General features: G+C 37.4%; 1 protein-coding gene across 2 annotated transcripts; it reads right to left on the reverse strand.

The window, feature by feature from the left end:
- Positions 1–319: 319 nt before the first annotated feature.
- LOC117599267 (NACHT, LRR and PYD domains-containing protein 12-like) lies at positions 320–18,413 on the reverse strand. Of its 2 annotated transcripts, XM_053240902.1 has the most exons (15): positions 17,734–18,413; positions 16,773–16,854; positions 14,518–14,622; positions 13,268–13,372; positions 11,849–11,903; positions 11,451–11,643; positions 7,714–9,487; positions 6,539–6,712; positions 6,253–6,429; positions 5,402–5,575; positions 5,143–5,319; positions 4,447–4,620; positions 2,343–2,516; positions 2,022–2,198; positions 321–1,195 (listed from the first exon to the last, which is right to left on the reverse strand). In XM_053240902.1, the coding sequence occupies exons 2-15, from the start codon at positions 16,811–16,813 to the stop codon at positions 1,189–1,191; spliced, it is 3,507 nt and encodes a 1,168-aa protein (XP_053096877.1). In that variant the 5' UTR covers positions 16,814–16,854; positions 17,734–18,413; the 3' UTR covers positions 321–1,188. The 2 variants fall into 2 exon arrangements, with proteins under 2 accessions (XP_053096878.1, XP_053096877.1); XM_053240903.1 differs by lacking the exons at positions 2,022–2,198; positions 2,343–2,516; positions 4,447–4,620 and having other exon boundaries at positions 320–1,195.
- Between the last annotated feature and the right edge of the window lie 139 nt (positions 18,414–18,552).

Raw genomic sequence — 18,552 nt, forward strand, 5'->3', positions numbered from 1 at the left:
ATAAAATCAATAACACCTGTAATAAATTATCTGTAATTTACAGTTCAGCCCAAAAGTCTGCATACACCTAGGCTAAAGATATTCAGTCTCTGATTTTCATAACTCCACACTTTTCATGTAACCATACATTTCTTTTGGCAAGTCAATTATGGCATTAGCAGTGGTAATTTTAAAACAACCGATTAGAGACAGATTTAGTTCACAATATCAGCTGAGTTACGCCAGTTCCGACAAAGAATACTAATAAAAATACTAACAAAGAGTGTGTAAACTTTTGATCCACTAAAATGTGATATAGTAAATAAAAGTTGAAATTAATCACTTGCTCAGTTACTGTTTTGATCAAATCCAAACCTCTGATGGAAATAAAGTAGATCTCTTAACTGACTTAACACAGGAAATGTATGGTAACATATAAAAATTTTAGTTTTAATGCCTTTAGTCTAGATGTATGTAATCTTTTGGGAACTGTACTTACATTAGGTTTCATTTAAGAGAAGTACGTAACATACAGAAATAAACTGATCTGAAATATATACACATTTTAGATTATTGGAGATTTTAATCCATGGTTGAATCATTAACATTTTGATTATTTTGTATAAATAGTGTGTATCTTATATACAGTATACATGATGTATCTAAGTTGATTGGTGTATAAAATAAACATTTCAACATACCTATATAAAATCATTCAAAATAACTGTGCAAATTTTAAGTGGACTGATGAAAAGTAAATAAAAGTTGCTTGTCCTCTAATGCAACAACACATGCAACATGATTGATTGTCAAAACCATATACATTATTATATATCTATCCTCAGCCAGTGGTGCTCATCAAATTGTACCAGATAATCAGACATATTGTATTTATTGAAGGTCACATTATTAATTTTCTTAATACCATTAACTGGCCATTCACATTTCTAGAAAAACAGAAAATCTTTATACCAGTTTATTATATCAAAATAATAAAGTGTCATTCAATGATTTTGTAGCACAAACTAAATTTTCCAGAAAAGGTTTTCCCAGCAGGTTGGGTCGTGGGTAAGAGGGGTCACCTCATCACCTGCTTTCTTCAGTTTGGATTCATGTAGCTCCTCAGTAGAGTGGAGACTGCAGCTGATCACATCATCTGATAGCTTGACATCTCAGATTAGACCAATAAGCATCCATTACCATGTAGATTTATGTTCTGTGAATAAAGCAAAATGATCAGAAATTAATGTTACACTTATCACATCAACAGTAGAAAGCTTATTGAAATATTCAGTGTAATTAAATAAAACAAGCACATGGCAGAAATAGAATTACACCAGATGCAGTAAGTGAGTGAACACCAACACACTCCCATATTAATCAGTGGCATTTACAACAGGAGTGTGTACTGTGTGTGGGGGTACAGTTGATGTTTTACTTCTGCTGTGTGCCACGCACATAAAGATCCTGGTTTACAGCTACAAACACTACAAAATAACAATATTCCTGCTATATTCTGCAGCTTCTACTTAATGTAGACCGCTCATAAGCTACATTAGTGTGACAGAGTGCATTCTGGAGTTGATTAAAATTCAAACCTTTTGAAAGTTCAAACTTCATCACTCCTGGTGTTAGGCTGCATTCGATTTACCTCGTTAATGGGAAGTCTGAGCTTGGAATTACATAATTTTTGATATCCTTGCAACTAAAGGTTGTAACTCATAACTACCGACCTTTGACCAGGCTCAATATAAAGAAAACAACTACCTCAACTCGTAATTCCTACTTGGGAACTCGAGATGGTCTCCTCAACATCGAGTTCAGCAAGTGACGTGAAATCAAAATGGCCGCTCACAACATCAGCAGTAATCGCAGTAGCACTTATTACCTTTAAATGAGTTATACTGTACACACACATATTACCTTTAGATCAATCAACACATAGCTTTAACAAGTGAATATGTCTGTAACACTCTACAGTTCACTGTTTTGAGGAAGAAGATATTCATCACTCAAACTGAGACAGTAATTGAATAACTCACTGTAGTTTCTCCAGTTTACAGTGTGGATCCTTCAGTAGATCAGAAAGCAGCTTCACTCCTGATTCTCCTGGTTTATTGTAGTTCAGATTCAGTTCTCTCAGGTTTGATGAGGAGTTTGACGTCAGAGCTGAAACCAGAGCAGCACATCCTTCATCTGTAATACTGCAGCCAGACAGCCTGCAGAGAGAAAGGAGAAAATCTCACAGCTACGGCTCAGTATAAACACACACACAAAGCAAAATAACAGAAATTACATTCTTAACCTTAACAAAGGAGGAAATGTATTAGCATATTCTAAAAAATGTCTGTGTGTGTTCTCACCTCAGTATCTCCAGTGTACAGTGTGGATTCTCCAGTCCAGCAGAGAGCAGCTTCACTCCTGAATCCTGCAGTTCATTCTCACTCAGGTCCAGTTCTCTCAGACTGGAGGAGTTTGAGCTGAGAACTGAGGACAGAGCTCTACAGCTTTCCTCTGTCAGATTACACCAATACAGCCTGGGAGAGAATTATATCAGATCCATGTGATTGTTAGCAAAACAGTCAAATTGTCAGTATCAAATTCACATTCAGCTTCTCAAATCTGTTGAAAAGAAATGATAAGAGGGAAAATGTAATTTCTTTTTGTAGCCCACTCAATATTTTCATCTTTGTTTATTTGTGTATTTTTTATTTATCAAATACATTCAGTGTAAAAGGTTTATGTTGATTGCACGTTACATTCAACTGTGTGAATTTATTTGAAATATATTTGTTGTAACGGTTCTCATGTGAATATCCAATGGGAAGTTTCTCCTGTTTTATTGGAGGGAGATGAGTTCGCACTGAGGACTAGAGGAAGAGGACATGTTTGAGAGCGAGTTCAAGACGAGCTAAAAAAAAAAAAAAAAGTAGAAACAAGGGTTTATTTTATTCTATTTCTAGACATCTGGCTTAAAACTTATAACTGAAGACTCAATGTTACAAGCCGATGTCAAGTTTTTTCGTCATTAAGGGTGAGACTCCGGGCCACAGACCTCAGGTTGGTTCAAAACGAGTTTAAAAGTGAGTCTCCAAATTCATGTCTTGTTAAAACTTTTGTATTCCGGGAAAACTTGATTCTTGAACACTGCTGATTTTGGAAATAGAATAATTCTATATTTCCATCGGAGTTCGGATGACGGGTCGTGACTCTGCAGGCCTGGAAAAGATTCTTGCTGGGGCTGACTCAACTAAGATGGCCGACGCATGGCTCTTCATTGCTTCACTCTCTAAACCAGCTCATCTCGCCTCATACAGTATCTTTCTACACTCTCCAAATTTACCAACATGGCAAGGAACTTTCCCGCTGACATTTGAGTGTTCATTGCTAGCACTAAATAGAAGGATTTTTGAGTAACCACATCGTTGAATCTGACAAACTCTTTAGCTGTGTTATATAAATCCCTAAAGATTGTTTCTTCACATGCACCATTGTTTCATGGGCCCCAACGTGTAGAGAAAACTATAAGAACTGGGTCAAGAGCGTATGTGATTGAGTTTATTCATCTAAATGTGAATTTGTGAATTACTGCCCAATTGACTCGGTGAACACTTTAACACTGATTCAGGGATTACATTCATGTGAGTCATTTGAGAGAACTAGAACCGGTTTAGAGTCTGTGTTTATAGTGCAATTTTAGGTTTATTTGATTATACTGAGAGTTAAATCCAACTAAATTTCCTTTTTTGGTGTTCATTTTTATATCAATTAAGTTACATTTTTTTTATTTCAGTATTTTGGTTTGTAAATAAATGAGATTATGGTACTTTTCCCTTGGCTATCTCATCATTATAGGTATTTATATTTGTAGGGAACGCAAACAGTGATTATTAGGTAAGACATAGCATACTTTCATGATTGACAGTATAGTTTCTTAATTGCAGGCACCTCGCTGAAAGAACTGTGATATTCACTTTTTCTTGATTTAGAACTCAGGAATATCAGGTGAAAATCCAGCTAACTCAACATCTAAACGCTGGGATACCAGGTTTCCTGTGTTATTATATCACTGTACCCATCAAGAGGGTTGCATTATTAGAAATGATAAGTTTTTATTGCTTGAAATAAATGATACATGAGAAAAAACAAAGGAGTATTCTTCCAAATGTTCCACACCGATTCATTTGTCTTTACCTGCTATTTTTTATGTTTTTTTAAACACTGGGTGTTAGATTATGGACTGATGCTGAAACAATTTTGCATGTAAAACTTTATTTCTTTTTAAATATGTATCTTTTTCTGTAAAATCAACAAAGAAGAGTAGAAAGATATTTATACAAATGCATGATTTTCTATACAATGAGCAGCTTCCAGGTACAGAAATTCCACATTCTTAACCTTAACAAATGAGGAAAGGTATTAGCATAGTCTAAAAAAATGTCTGTGTGTGTGTGTGTATGTTCTCACCTCAGTATCTCCAGTGTACAGTGTGGATTCTCCAGTCCAGCAGAGAGCAGCTTCACTCCTGAATCCTGCAGTTTATTGTGACTCAGATCCAGTTCTTTCAGACTGGAGGAGTTTGAGCTGAGAACTGAGGACAGAGCTCTACAGCTTTCCTCTGTCAGATTACAACCAGACAACCTGGGAGAGAATTATATCAGATCCATGTGATTGTAAATACACAAACTGTCAACGGTCAAACTGTCAAAACCAATATCTGTTTTATATTTACTTCCTTAAACCTCAATATAGAGAAGGAAATTATACATGGGAAAATGTATTCTAATTTCTTATGAAAAATAAAAACTACATATTTTTATTTCTTCTTCAATGTGCAGTGTTTTTTCCTGTAAAAAAAAATTCTTTAATTTATTATTTTTGCAAAATTATTTTCTGTACAATGAACACTGTCCAGATACAAGCAACTGTCATGCTGATTAATTAGCTTTCTTTTAAATGATTGCATTGATAATATATTTAATTACATTTTATTTTGCTTTGTATTTTTGTTCCTACTCATGTGATGTCAGTGTCATCAATTGACAAACTTGACAGAGTGACTCCTAGTTCTGCGTAAACTGTTATGTAGATGCGTGTGTGTGTGTGTGTGTGTGTGTGTGTGTGTGTTAGAGAGAGAACTGAGACAGTAGCTGAATAACTCACTGTAGTTTCTCCAGTTTACAGTGTGGATCCTTCAGTAGATCAGAGAGCAGCTTCACTCCTGAGTCTCCTGGTTTATTGTTGTTCAGATTCAGTTCTCTCAGGTGTGATGAGGGGTTTGACCTCAGAGCTGAAACCAGAGCAGCACAACCTTCATCTGTAATACTGCATTTACACAGCCTGCAGAGAGAAAGGAGAAAATCTCACACTTACAGCTCAACACATAAGCATTTTTATGTTTTGTGTGTGTGTGTGTTCTCACCTCAGTATCTCCAGTGTACAGTGTGGATTCTCCAGTCCAGCAGAGAGCAGCTTCACTCCTGAATCCTGCAGATTGTTGTCACTCAGGTCCAGTTCTCTCAGACTGGAGGAGTTTGAGCTGAGAACTGAGGACAGAGCTCTACAGCTTTCCTCTGTCAGATTACAACCACGCAGCCTGGGAGAGAATTATATCAGATCCATGTGATTATAAATACACAAAGCAAAATGGTCAAACTGTCAAAACCAAACTCTATTTCATATTCGCTTTCTCAAACCTCAGTGTAGGGAAAGAAATTATAAATGAGGAAAATGTGTTGTAATTTCTTGTGGGGAAAAAAAAAACATTTTTCAATATGTATTTTTTCTGTTAAAAAATGTTTACAAAATAAGAAAGCAGAGTAGACTCATATAAAGGCAAAATAATTTTCTGTACAATGAACAGCTTCAAGTTACAAGAAACCATCATGCTAAATAATTAGCTTTCTTTTTAACCATTGCATTTATCCATCCATCCACTTTCCATACCACTTATCCTAAAGAGGGTCTTGGGGAACTATCCCAGGGAACTTGGGGCACAAGGTGGAGGACACCCTGGACAGGGTACCAACCCATCGCCGGGGAACAATCGCACACACATTCACATCAGCCTACAACGCATGTCTTTGGACTGGGGGAGGAAACCCTTGAAGCATGGGGAGAACATGCAAGCTCTGCGCACACAGGGCGATGGTGGGATTTGAACCCCCAACCCTGGAGGTGCGAGGCAAACATGCTAATCACTTAGCATATTAACCACTTCCTGTTAGAATGGCAGGTTTTTGTGAGAACTGAGATAGTAACTGAATAACTCACTGTAGTGTCTCCAGTTTACAGTGTGGATCCTTCAGTAGATCAGAGAGCAGCTTCACTACTGATTCTCCTGGTTTATTGTAGTTCAGATTCAGTTCTCTCAGGTGTGATGAGGGGTTTGACCTCAGAGCTGAAACCAGAGCAGCACAACCTTCATCTGTAATACTGCATTTACACAGCCTGCAGAGAAAGGCAAAAAAAACCTCACACTTACAGCTCAACACATAAGCATTTTTATGTTGTAAAAGTGTGTGTGTGTGTGTGTGTGTGTGTGTGTGTATTTTCTCACCTCAGTATCTCCAGTGTACAGTGTGGATTCTCCAGTCCAGCAGAGAGCAGCTTCACTCCTGAATCCTGCAGTTTGTTGTCACTCAGGTCCAGTTCTCTCAGACTGGAGGAGTTTGAGCTGAGAACTGAGGACAGAACTCTACAGCTTTCCTCTGTCAGATTACACTCACACAGCCTGAGAGAGAAATGACACACAAACTACACTCACTGGGCACTTTAATAGGAACACCTGTACACCTGCTCGTTTATGTAGTTATCTAATCAGCCAATCATGTGGCAGCAGCACAATTATACAGATACAGGTCAAGAGCTTCAGTTCATGTTCACATCAAACATCAGAGTGAAGAAAAAGTGTGATCTCTGTGACTTTAATTGTGGCCTGGTTGTTGGTGCCCGATGGGCTGGTTTGAATTTTTCAGAAACTGCTGTTCTTCTGGGATTTTCACACACAACAGTCTCTACAGTTTACACAGAATTGTGCAAAAAACAAAAAACATCCTGTGAGCAGAGGGTCTACAGGCTGAAACACCTTGTTGATGAGAGAGGTCAGAGGAGAATGACCAGACTGGTCTGAGCTGACAGGAAGTCTGTAGTAACTCAAATAAGCACTCTTTACAACCATGCTGAGCAGAACGCACAGCACTCCCAACACATCAAACTTTGAGGTGGATGGGCTACAACAGCAAAAGACCGCATCAGGTTCCACTCCTGTCAGCCAAGAACAAGACTCTGAGGCTATCATGGGCACAGACTCACCCAAACTGGACAGTTGAAGACTGGAAAAAGACAAGGTGATTTTTTTCCCTAATCTTCAACTATCTAGGGCTTATTTGACTTACTATAGACTTCCTGTCAGCTCAAACCAGTCTGGTCATTCTCCTTTGAGCTCTCTCATCAACAAGGTGTTTCAGTCTGCAGACCCTCCACTCACAGGATGTTTTTTGGTTTGCAGCAGTCTGTGTCAACTCTAGAGACTGAAAATCCCAGGAAATCTGCAGTTTCTAAAATAGTAAATAGTAAATGTAAATTACCCATATGTTATCTTAAATGTAAGTAAGCATATTTTGAAAGTATACACATGAAATAATAGAGATTATACACATACTTCATTTTCAGTTTCAAACACTGAACTGAAATTAAATAGAAATCGAATCTATTCAGAATGAAAACACTCACACAGCTTTATTGGATGCTTTGACCACTGGCAGCAGCCTATGAAGACATTCCTCTGATTTGTCATATTTACTCAAATCAAACTCATCCAGCTCCTCTTCTGAGTTTAGTAACACAAACGCCAGAGCTGACCACTGAGAAGGAGAGAGTCTGGCACCATGGAGACGACTATGTGCTCCTTCGTTCAGGTAAATCTGGACTTCCTGCACTAAAGAATGATCATTCAGTTCATTCAGACAGTGGAACAGATTGATGGATTTCTCTGGAGAGAGGTTCTCTCTGATCTTCTCCTTGATGAACTCGACTGTTTCCTCTTTACGGTGAGAGCTGCTTCCTGTCTGTGGCATTAAGCCTCGTAAGAGAGTCTGATTGGACTCCAGTGAGAGACCCAGAAGGAAACGGAGGAAAAGATCCAGGTGTCCATTCTCACCCTGTAAGGCCTTGTCCACTGCAATCTTCAGGAAATCAGATATTTTTAACTTCTTGAAGAAAACAAATCCAGTAGTTTGCTCCTGAAGCACATTTCTGTTCTTTAAGATGAAGGAAAGAAATGAATATAAAGCAGCCAGAAACTCCTGAACGCTCAGATGTACAAAGCTGAACACCTTCCCCAGGTGAAGCCCAAACTCCTCTCTGAAGATTTGGGTGCACATTCCTGAGTACACTGACACTTCTCTGACATCAATGCCACACTCTATCAGGTCTTCCTCATAGAAGATCAGGTTTCCTTTCTCCAGCTGCTGGAAAGCCAGTTTTCCCAGTGCCAGGATACTCTCTCTGGTCTGCTGAGGATCAGGGTCACATTTCTGATGGTACTTTTGGTCCTTGTGTTTGATCTGAAAGATCAAGAAGTGTGTGAACATTTGAGTCAGAGTCTTGGGGATCTCTCCACTCTCTGCTTCACCCAACATTCTCTCTAGAACCATGGCTGAAATCCAGCAGAAGACTGGGATGTGGCACATGATGTAGAGGCTTCTTGAAGACTGCATATGTGTGGTGATTTTATTGGCCAGGCTCTGATCACTGATCCTCTTCCTGAAGTACTCCTCTTTCTGAGGATCACTGAAGCCTCGTACCTCTGTTACCTGGTCTACACACTCAGGAGGGATCTGATTGGCTGCTCCTGGTCGAGAGGTTATCCAGAGGAGAGCAGAGGGAAGCAGATTCCCCTTGATGAGGTTTGTCAGCAGCACATCCACTGAGGCTGACTCTGTCACTTCACACAACATCTCATTGTTCTGGAAATTTAGAGGAAGTCGACACTCATCCAGACCATCAAAGATGAACAACATCTTGTACTGATTATAATGCATTGGTTTTAATTCCCTCATTTCTGGGAAAAAGTGATGAAGTAGATTCATTAGACTGAACTTTTTCTCCTTCATCAGATTCAGCTCTCTAAAGGGAAGTGGAAACATGAAGAAGATGTCCTGATTTGCTTTTCCTTCAGCCCAGTCCAGAATAAACTTCTGCACAGAGACTGTTTTTCCAATTCCAGCTACTCCTTTAGTCAGCACAGTTCTGTTGTCTTTTTCATTAAAGAGGTCATTACATTTGATGGGTGTCTCCTGTGTTGCTGGTCTCCTGGACACTGTCTCAATCTGTCTCACTTCATGTTCATTATTGATATCTCCACTTCCTCCCTCTGTGATGTAGAGATCTGTGTAGATCTCATTCAGAAGTGTTGCAGTTCCATGGTCTGAGATTCCCTCATGGATTTTCTGAAATTTTTCCCTTAATCTGGACTTGAATTTTTGATGACAAGCAGGGGGAAATTCTATACAATGAAGGAAGCATTTATTATTAATTTTAACGTTGTTAAATAATCATTAATAAGTACAATATACATTATATATAATATACAGTCAGGTCCGGAAGTATTTGAATAACAAAAATATGGCATTTACCATTTAGGAATTACAGCCATTTTCAACAAAGTACTTCCGTGGCCTGGAAGACCATGGAAGACAACTAAAGTGGATGATCGCAGAATCCTTTCCTTGGTGAAGAAAAGCCCCTTCACAACATCAACAGAAGTCAAGAATACTCTGGAGAAGGTAGGCGTATCATTGTCAAAATCTACAATCAAGAGATGCCTTCATGAATGTAAATACAGAGGGTTTACAACAAGGTGCAAACCACTGGTAACATTCAAGAACAAGAAAGCCAGATTAGACTTTGCCAGAAAACATTTAAAAAAGCCTCCCATGTTCTGGAATAAGATTCTTTGGACTGACGAAACCAAGATTAACTTGTACCAGTGTGATGGGAAGAGAAAAGTATGGTGAAAGAAAGGAACAGCTCATGATCCAAAGTATACCACATCATGTGTCAAACATGGTGGAGGCAGTGTTATGGCATGGGCATGTATGACTGCCAATGGAACGGGCTCACTGGTGTTTATTGATGATGTGACTGCTGACAGAAGTAGCAAGATGAATTCTGAGGTGTATAGGGCTCTACTCTCTGCTCACATTCAGCCAAATGCTACAAAACTGATAGGATGCCGCTTCACAGTGCAGGTGGATAATGACCCTAAACATACTGCGAAAGCAACTCAAGACTTTTTGAAGGCAAAGAAATGGAATATTCTTCAATGGCCAAGTCAGTGGCCTGATCTCAACCCAATAGAGCTGCTTTTCACTTACTGAAGACAAGACTGAAGGCATAAAGACCCACAAACAAGCAGCAACTGAAGGTGGCTGCAGTGAAGCAAAACATCTCCAGTGAGGAAACTCAGAATTTGAGTTTTGAGAACATGGGCTTCAGGCAGTCACTGACTGCAAAGTATTAAAATTATGGTTATATTTACAATTATGTCACTTTGTCCAAATACCTTTAAGCCCATGAAAATGGAAGTACATTGTTGAAAATGGTTGTAATTCGTAAAAGGTAAATGCCATATTTTTGTGGAACCTCTTAAAATAAAGCTGAAAGTCTACACTTCCATCACATCTTGATTGTTTTATTTCAAATCCATTATGGTGGTGTATAAAGGCAAAATCACGAAAACTCTGTCATTGTTCAAATACTTCCTGACCTGACTGTATGTTAGAATAATGTTTGATAGTTATTTATGTTAGACTGAATTTTACTAGTATTAATAATATTATTATAAATCCAGTTGTAATTTTATTACTAAAATAAAGTCCAACTTTAATTATATTTATAATATTTATGATACACTATATGGTCAAAAGTTTGTGGACACCTGACCATTACTCCCAAATGTGGGCCTTCCCCAAACTGTTGCCACAATGTTTGAAGCACACAATTGTATGGTGTGTCTTTGTACACTGTAGCATTAAAATTTCCTGTCACTGGAACTAAGGAGTCTAGTCCAATTCCGTTTCAGCATGACAGTCCCCCTGTGCACAAAGTGAGGTCCATGAAGACATGGTGTGTTAAGGCTGGAGTGGAAGAAATTGATTGTCCTGCACAGAGCCCTGACCTCAACACCTTTGGGATGAGCAGGAATACAGACTGCACACCAGACCTCCTCGCTCGACATCAGCGCCTGACCTCACTAATGCTCTTGTAGCTGAATAAACACAAATCCCAAAAGCCACACTCAAACATCTAGTGGAAAGCTTCCCAGAAGAGTGGAGCTTATTATAACAGCAAATGGGGACTAAATCTGGAATGGGATGTTCAGCAAGCACATATAAGTGTAATGGTCAGGTGTCCCAATACTTTTGTCCATATAATGTATAAATGACTCCATGACCCAGAGCTCTTACTGTTCTGTAGTGTGTTAGCAAGTTCAGACTGGTTCATGTTCTTCAGGATGTGCAGTGTGATCTTCAGCACTCCATCTCTCACATCACTCTGATCCTTCTCACTGTCAGAGCATTCTGGGTAATCTGGACTAAGTAACTTCATGAATCTTTCTAACTCTTTCTGCACTACCGTCATGAACTTTCGCTCCAGCTCCTGATGAATAATGAAGAAGAAATAAAATTCAGTAGTTCAGTAGGAGTGTAACAGTCATGTTCCTGAACTACATCTTAAAGCTCATTACTCTATAATGCTGAACGCAGGGCTAAAGCAAAATCTGAGACAATTATATTACAGTATTTTGTTATATTTACATTAAAATATACAGTATAATTATTAATAATCCACAATACACACATACCTTAAATATGGACTTTAACTTTTGCTTGTTTGTGTCTGCTCTACTCTTTTGGTCACTGTACATAAACAGATATTTACAGAAATTATTCTTTTCATGTCTTATAACTCATGGATGAATTAATAACAATATTATTATTATTATTATTAATATTATTATCATTATTATTAGGGAGCCAAGCACCGAAGGTGTGTAGGCACCCTATTGTTATTTTAGCTTTTCTTCTTCTTCTTCTTCTTCTGGCTAGGGTGTCTATAGCAGCCTGTAGAACCATCTGGTAAAAAGTTGTGATATTTGGCGCACTGATTGGGGACAATCTAAGGAACATTCTGACCAAATTTTGTCCAATTATCACCAAATTTGGCACAAATCATCTTCAGAACAAGTCTCAGAAAAGTTATTAAAAGAATTTACTCTAAACGGCTTGTCTGTAATGGGCCAACGAATCTGACAGCAAAGCCGCCAAACAGGAAGTGAGGCTGTATCTCATCAATGACTTTGTGCACTGACACAAAACTTGGTAGGCATCTTCAGGACCATGATCTGAGAATATGCAACAAATTTTGTGCCAGCAGCACCTCCTGTGCAAAAGTAACAATAACACCCTAAAAAATGCTTACAGCTAGCTGCCATTTTTGCTACTCCTTCTCCACATTTTGTCCAATCTTCACCAAATTTGGCTCACATCATATTGAGACCTGTCTAAACTTGCACAACGTGGGGAAAAAAGGCCCAGACTGATGAGAAAAACATAAATACCTTGGATGTTTTTAAATTGCAAGAAGAAAAATTTTTTTAGGTCAGAACAGTAGCAATCATGACCAAAGCTCAAAACATACACATTATGAGTGAAACTACAAATCACTCTTGAATCCCTTTGCCTAAATTTATGGCTCTGCTTTCCTGTGATTGCTTAGGCAAGTGTAGCATGTCTGTGAATGTGCAGCTCACCGAGTCTGGTTGTTTGGCCCCTGAAAATGCTGCTTGCAGCTTTAATTATTATTATTATTATCATTATTATTATTATTATTATTATTATTATTAGTCGTAGTAGTAGTAGTCACAGTAGCATCAGTGTCACATCTCAAACTCCAACTCCCAGAATCTTTTGTGAGCCACGTCACAACCCAACAACCGCAAATCCATATCCCAGAACTCTCAGTCAGCCCATACACTACACTAATAATGTACCACATTATCTACATTGTTTTTACCTGAGCTCAGCAGAACTCTGTCCTTCTCTGAATTTAATGGTTCATCCATTGACTGATCACTCTTCATGGACACACAGCTGGGTTCTGGTGAGTCTGATCTCTTTCTGTGCCTTAGTTAAAAACCTTTTTTTGTTTTCATTTCATTTTTCTCCTGAAATCTATACTTATCTCTTTGCAATGACTGTCACATTACCTACATCATACTTACCTGAGCTCAGTAGAACTCTGTCCTTCTCTGAATTTTAGTGGTTCATACATTGACTCATCACTCTTCATGGACACACAGCTCGGTTCTGGTGACTCTGATCTCTTGCTAAAAGATTAGGAAGATACAGTTTTTTTTTTATCTTTCATTGTGATTGTAGTGTTGCTTTGTGTGTTCAGGATTATATTTTACATCAATTGACTCAGCCAAAAGCGCTCCAGCAATAAGGAAGAGTTCTGTTGGTTTTCTATTATATTTTCAGCTACAGAGACGTCGTCAATTGTTTGTTGCTGCCCAGTGTGCCCTGTAGATTGATTGTTTAAAAAAATGAATAGCTCTGAATGTCTATTCTTGGTTTGAGCCCTAGGTTTTGCCTGTGAAGACTGCATTTGTTGTTAAAAAGGATAAACCAACATGAAGACCAGAGAGCTGTCTATGGGAGAAAAGCAAACCATTTTGAAGCTGACAAAAGAGGGAAATTCTATAAGGGTCATTTCACAAACACTGGGCATAGCCAATACAACAATTTGGAATGTCTGAAACCACTGGTACACTAACAATCAGACATCGAACAGGTCAGCCGCAGAAACATTGTGAGAGATGTGAAGAAAACCCAAAAACAACAATCAGTGACATCACCAACAACCTCCACAGGGCAGGGGTGAAGGTATCACAATCCACTGTTCAAAGAAAACTTCAAGTGCAGAAATATTGGGGCCATAACACAAGATGCAAACCTCTCATCAGCAGTAAGAATCAGAAGAGTAGACTGGAATTTGCAAAGAAATACAGAGATGAGCAGCAAAAGATCTGGAACCGAGATTAACCTCTATCAAAGTGATGGAAAGGCCAAAGTGTGGAGAAAGAAAGGATCTGCTCATGATTCAAAACATAAAAGCTCATCAGTCGAGCATGGTGGAGGTTTGTGTATCTAAATGTTTCAAACTCATTAATCTGTCATACTATTAATTATTTATTATTATTGAACTGTATTTATGCTCCCGCTCCAGGATTTTCTGTTATATGTTCCATTAATGTTCTACATCGTTATAAAGGTGAATAATAATCTTGGTTTTGTCCTATATATAAATTATTATTAGTTATTGATTGAATACAAATAATTATTTTTATTATTGGTAATGGACCACATTATATACATCACATTTACCTGAGCTCAGTAGTTTTACTCTTCTTTTACAATATATTTTCCTGTTTTATGTTCTTCAGTATCACATTACTTGCATCGTACTTACCTGAGCTCAGTGGAACTCTGTCCTTCTCTGAATTTTAATGGTTCATACATTGACTCATCACTCTTCATGGACACACAGCTCGGTTCTGGTGACTCTGATCTCTTGCTAAAAGATTAGGAAGATACAGTTTTTTTATCTTTCATTTTGAATGTATTTTTGCTTTGTGTGTTCAGTATTTTTTTTTACATCAATTTACTCAGCCAAAAGCGCTCCAGCAATAAGGAAGAGTTCTGTTGGTTTTCTATTATATTTTCAGCTACAGAGACGTCGACGCAAACTCTTACACAAATCTCCAAAACATAAACTTGCTTGCATGTGTGTTTTTCTGTTATATGATTAAATGTAACCAAATCTTATCTAAATACAGAACACTTAATTGTAATGCTAAACCTTAGGATTTTGCCAAGTTTGCAAGCAGATAAACTGTTACTGGAGCATAGTTATTAACTTTGTTTTTATTTAATTTTATTCTTATTTTTATTTTACAAACTATTTCATGTGATTTATTCAGTTTCTATTTACTTTCTTTCCTACTTTCCTCATGTTTCTTAATTATTTTATGTATTAAAATATTATTAAATATTATCCTTCTTATCTGTTTCCTCATTGTAAAGCACTTTGAGGTGCATCTTATGTGTGAAAGGTCTTATACAAATAAAATGAATATTATATTAATTTAATTTACTACAACATGAATTGGTCTTTGTCTACTTCATTGTCATTTCCTTATTATAGCTACAGCTTTATCAATGTAATCTATCCATTAGTCATGGCATTCTCATCACACATTGCATAAAATTTCACTACCCCGGCTTTATATAAAATATACAGTCCCCCCCGAAAGTATTAGAACAGCAAGGCCAAGTCTATTGTTTTTACTGTACATTGTTTACATTGAAGACATTTGGGTTTAAGATGAAAAGATGAATATGAGCTGACAGATCAAAATTTTGGCTTTCATTTCCTCATATTTACATCTGGATGTGTTAAACAAATTAGAACATGGCACCTTTTGTTTAAACCCACCACAGTCATCAAAAATATTGGAACATGCGAATGACAGGTGTTTTTTGTTGCTCAGTGTGCCCTGTAGATTGATTATTTAAAAATTAATAGGATTCACCTGTGAAGACTGCATTTGTTATTAAAAAAGGATAAACCAACATGAAGACCAGAGAGCTGTCTATGTGAGAGAAGGAAGCCATTTTGAAGCTGAGAAAAGAGGGAAATTCTATCAGAGCCATTGCTCAAGCATTGGGCATAGGCAATACAACAATTTGGAATGTCCTGAAAAAGAAAGAAACCACTGGTGTACTAACAACCAGATATGGAACAGATCAGCCAAGGAAACAACAGCAGTTAATGACAGAAACATTGTGAGAGCTGTGAAGAAAAACCCAAAGTGTGGAGAAAGAAAGGATCTGCTCATGATTCAAAACATAAAAGCTCACTAGTCTAGCATGGTGGAGGTAGTGTCATGGCTTGGGCTTGCCTTGCTGCTTCTGGAACAGACTCACTAATCTTTATTGATGGTGTAACTCATGATGGTAGCAGCAGAATGAATTCAGAAGTCTACAGAAACATTCTTTCTGCCAACTTAGAAATAAATACATCCAATCTAACTGAGAGGAACTTCATCGTACAGCAAGACAATGAGCCAAAACACACTGCAACACAACAAAGGACTTCATCAGGGGAAAAAGTGGAAGGTTTTAGACTGGACGAGTCCATCAGCAGACCTTAACCCAACTGAGCAGCATTTCACCTCCTAAAGAGGAGACTGAAGGGAGAAACCCCCCAAAACTAACAACAACTGAAAGAAGCTGCGCTACAAGCCTGGAAAAGCATCACAGAAGAAGAATGCAGCAGTTTGGTGATGTATGTGGGTCATCGGCTTGATGCAGTTATTGGAAGCAAGAGACATGCAACCAAATATTACGTGTTATTTATTTCAAGACCATTTGTTCCATTACTTTTGCTCACCTAAAAATTGGGTGGTCTGACACCAAAGGCACCATGTTCTAAGTTGTTTAACACGTCTAGGTGTAAATATGAGGAAATGAAAGCTGCAATTCTGATCTATCATCTCATTGTCATGGTTTGATCTCAAACCCAAATGTCTTCAGTGTAAAGCAAAAACAAAAGAATTGGCCTTGCTGTTCCAATACTTTCGGAGGAGACTGTAGTTATAATATAAAAATATATCTAAACTAGTTCTCCACAAGAACAATGTAGATCAATATCATGAGTTTTACCTTTCAAAATTCTCTGAGTCCAGCTGTGAGGAGGAAGTCATTTTGGATGTTATGCTTTTCCCTGCAAGTTAGAAAGGTAACCCTGCAAACACACACACACACACACACACACACAGCAAGTAAATATTTAATGTTATAATATGATATTTAGATAGGGATAGATAGACAATATTATTATTATTTTATATTTTATTATATAATAAATAATGCCAATAAATGAATAAAAAAATACAGAAAACATTGATTTGGAAATAAATAACAGATAAATAAACAACAGCTTATATAGAGATTTAAAAATAAATAAATAAAAACTAATAGTCACTAATAATGTCAAAACGAACAACAATCATTTCTGGGATTTTAAAGTATTTTATTGAGTCACTGATCCATTCTTTTATTTATTTATTTTACATTTTGGCAGTTAGACGATTAGTAAATCTGTCATCCGCCATTTTATCTTGGATTTGTTAAGAAGAACGTGGAAGTGAAAGTTAGGAGAGAGAGAGAGAGAGAGAGAGAGAGAGAGAGAGACTATAGACTGCTGTGTTCATTATTTTTGATTTATTTGTATTAATTCTGATGATGGATAAATGAAAGCAGAGGCTCGGGCCTGTGTTTCTAATCTCCTTACAGCTTCCAAAACAGACCGCAAATCAAAACACAAAGTAAGAATCTGTAAATCTGCATATAGTTCACTTCTTAAGGACTATTCATTTCATAGCTACAGATTTTCATTAATCCACATTAATAAGAATTAGGAGAATTAAATGAATTGAATTTCCCCACATTTACAGTGATTAAATATCCAATCACGCAGACGAATAATACAAACACTGTATTAAAATGTTAAAGGTAAAATAAAACTCGAAACTCTTAGGCTACTTTAGTTACAGTGCAGCGGATTAAAATATCAGGAAGTTGACTGTGGGTCTGTTCATCATGTGCTGATGCTCATTCTCACCTGTTTAACGACTCCTTCCTTAGCGCATTATTATCCACCAAACTCACTCCTTAATCTCGGGATTAAACTGAAACAGAACAGCAGACTCGCTCCTTAATCTCGGGATTAAACTGAAACAGAACAGCAGACTCAGTCATATGAGCAGATCTGAAACCAGGAACCTGCTGATGTGACAGTGTGCAGCTGTAATCCAGTGTCCTTGCACTTCTCTTTCCTGTAATATCCTGCTTTATAAAATGTTCAACATTTCCACACGTCCATCAGCTGAAGATGGAATCAAATAAATGATTTTTTTCCCTTCAGATGGAGAGAATAAAAGAAACAGAGATGAGAGTCAGAGTGTGAAGATGATTACAGAGCAAACAGCTGAGTCTGGAGAGAAGCTGTTACTCAGAGACTGTTTATTAACCTGCATCTGACTCTATTCTATTCTACTCTATTTTTATTCTATTGATTATTATTCTCTTCTAATGCAACCTATTCTATTCTATTATATTGTAATCTATTCTATTATATTCTATTGCGATCTGTTTTACTCTATTTTTATTCTATTGATTTCTATTCTATTCTATAGTAATCTATTCTCCTCTATTTCTATTCTATTGTAATCTATTCTCCTCTATGTCTATTCTGTTCTATGCAGCATGCAGTAGCACCTACATTTTATTGTCAGTGTAGATCACTTCACTGAGTCGATTCTTTTGAATCCTTACAAGTGAGTCGAAACTAGTGGTTTGATTCTTTTGATTCACTGAGCATTCAGTCTCTATTAAATCACATATTTAGATTCCTTTCAAAATAGCAGTAACCCAAGTGAAT

Source organism: Pangasianodon hypophthalmus, chromosome 16, assembly GCF_027358585.1.
Source record: "Pangasianodon hypophthalmus isolate fPanHyp1 chromosome 16, fPanHyp1.pri, whole genome shotgun sequence".
NCBI classification, from domain to species: domain Eukaryota; kingdom Metazoa; phylum Chordata; class Actinopteri; order Siluriformes; family Pangasiidae; genus Pangasianodon; species Pangasianodon hypophthalmus.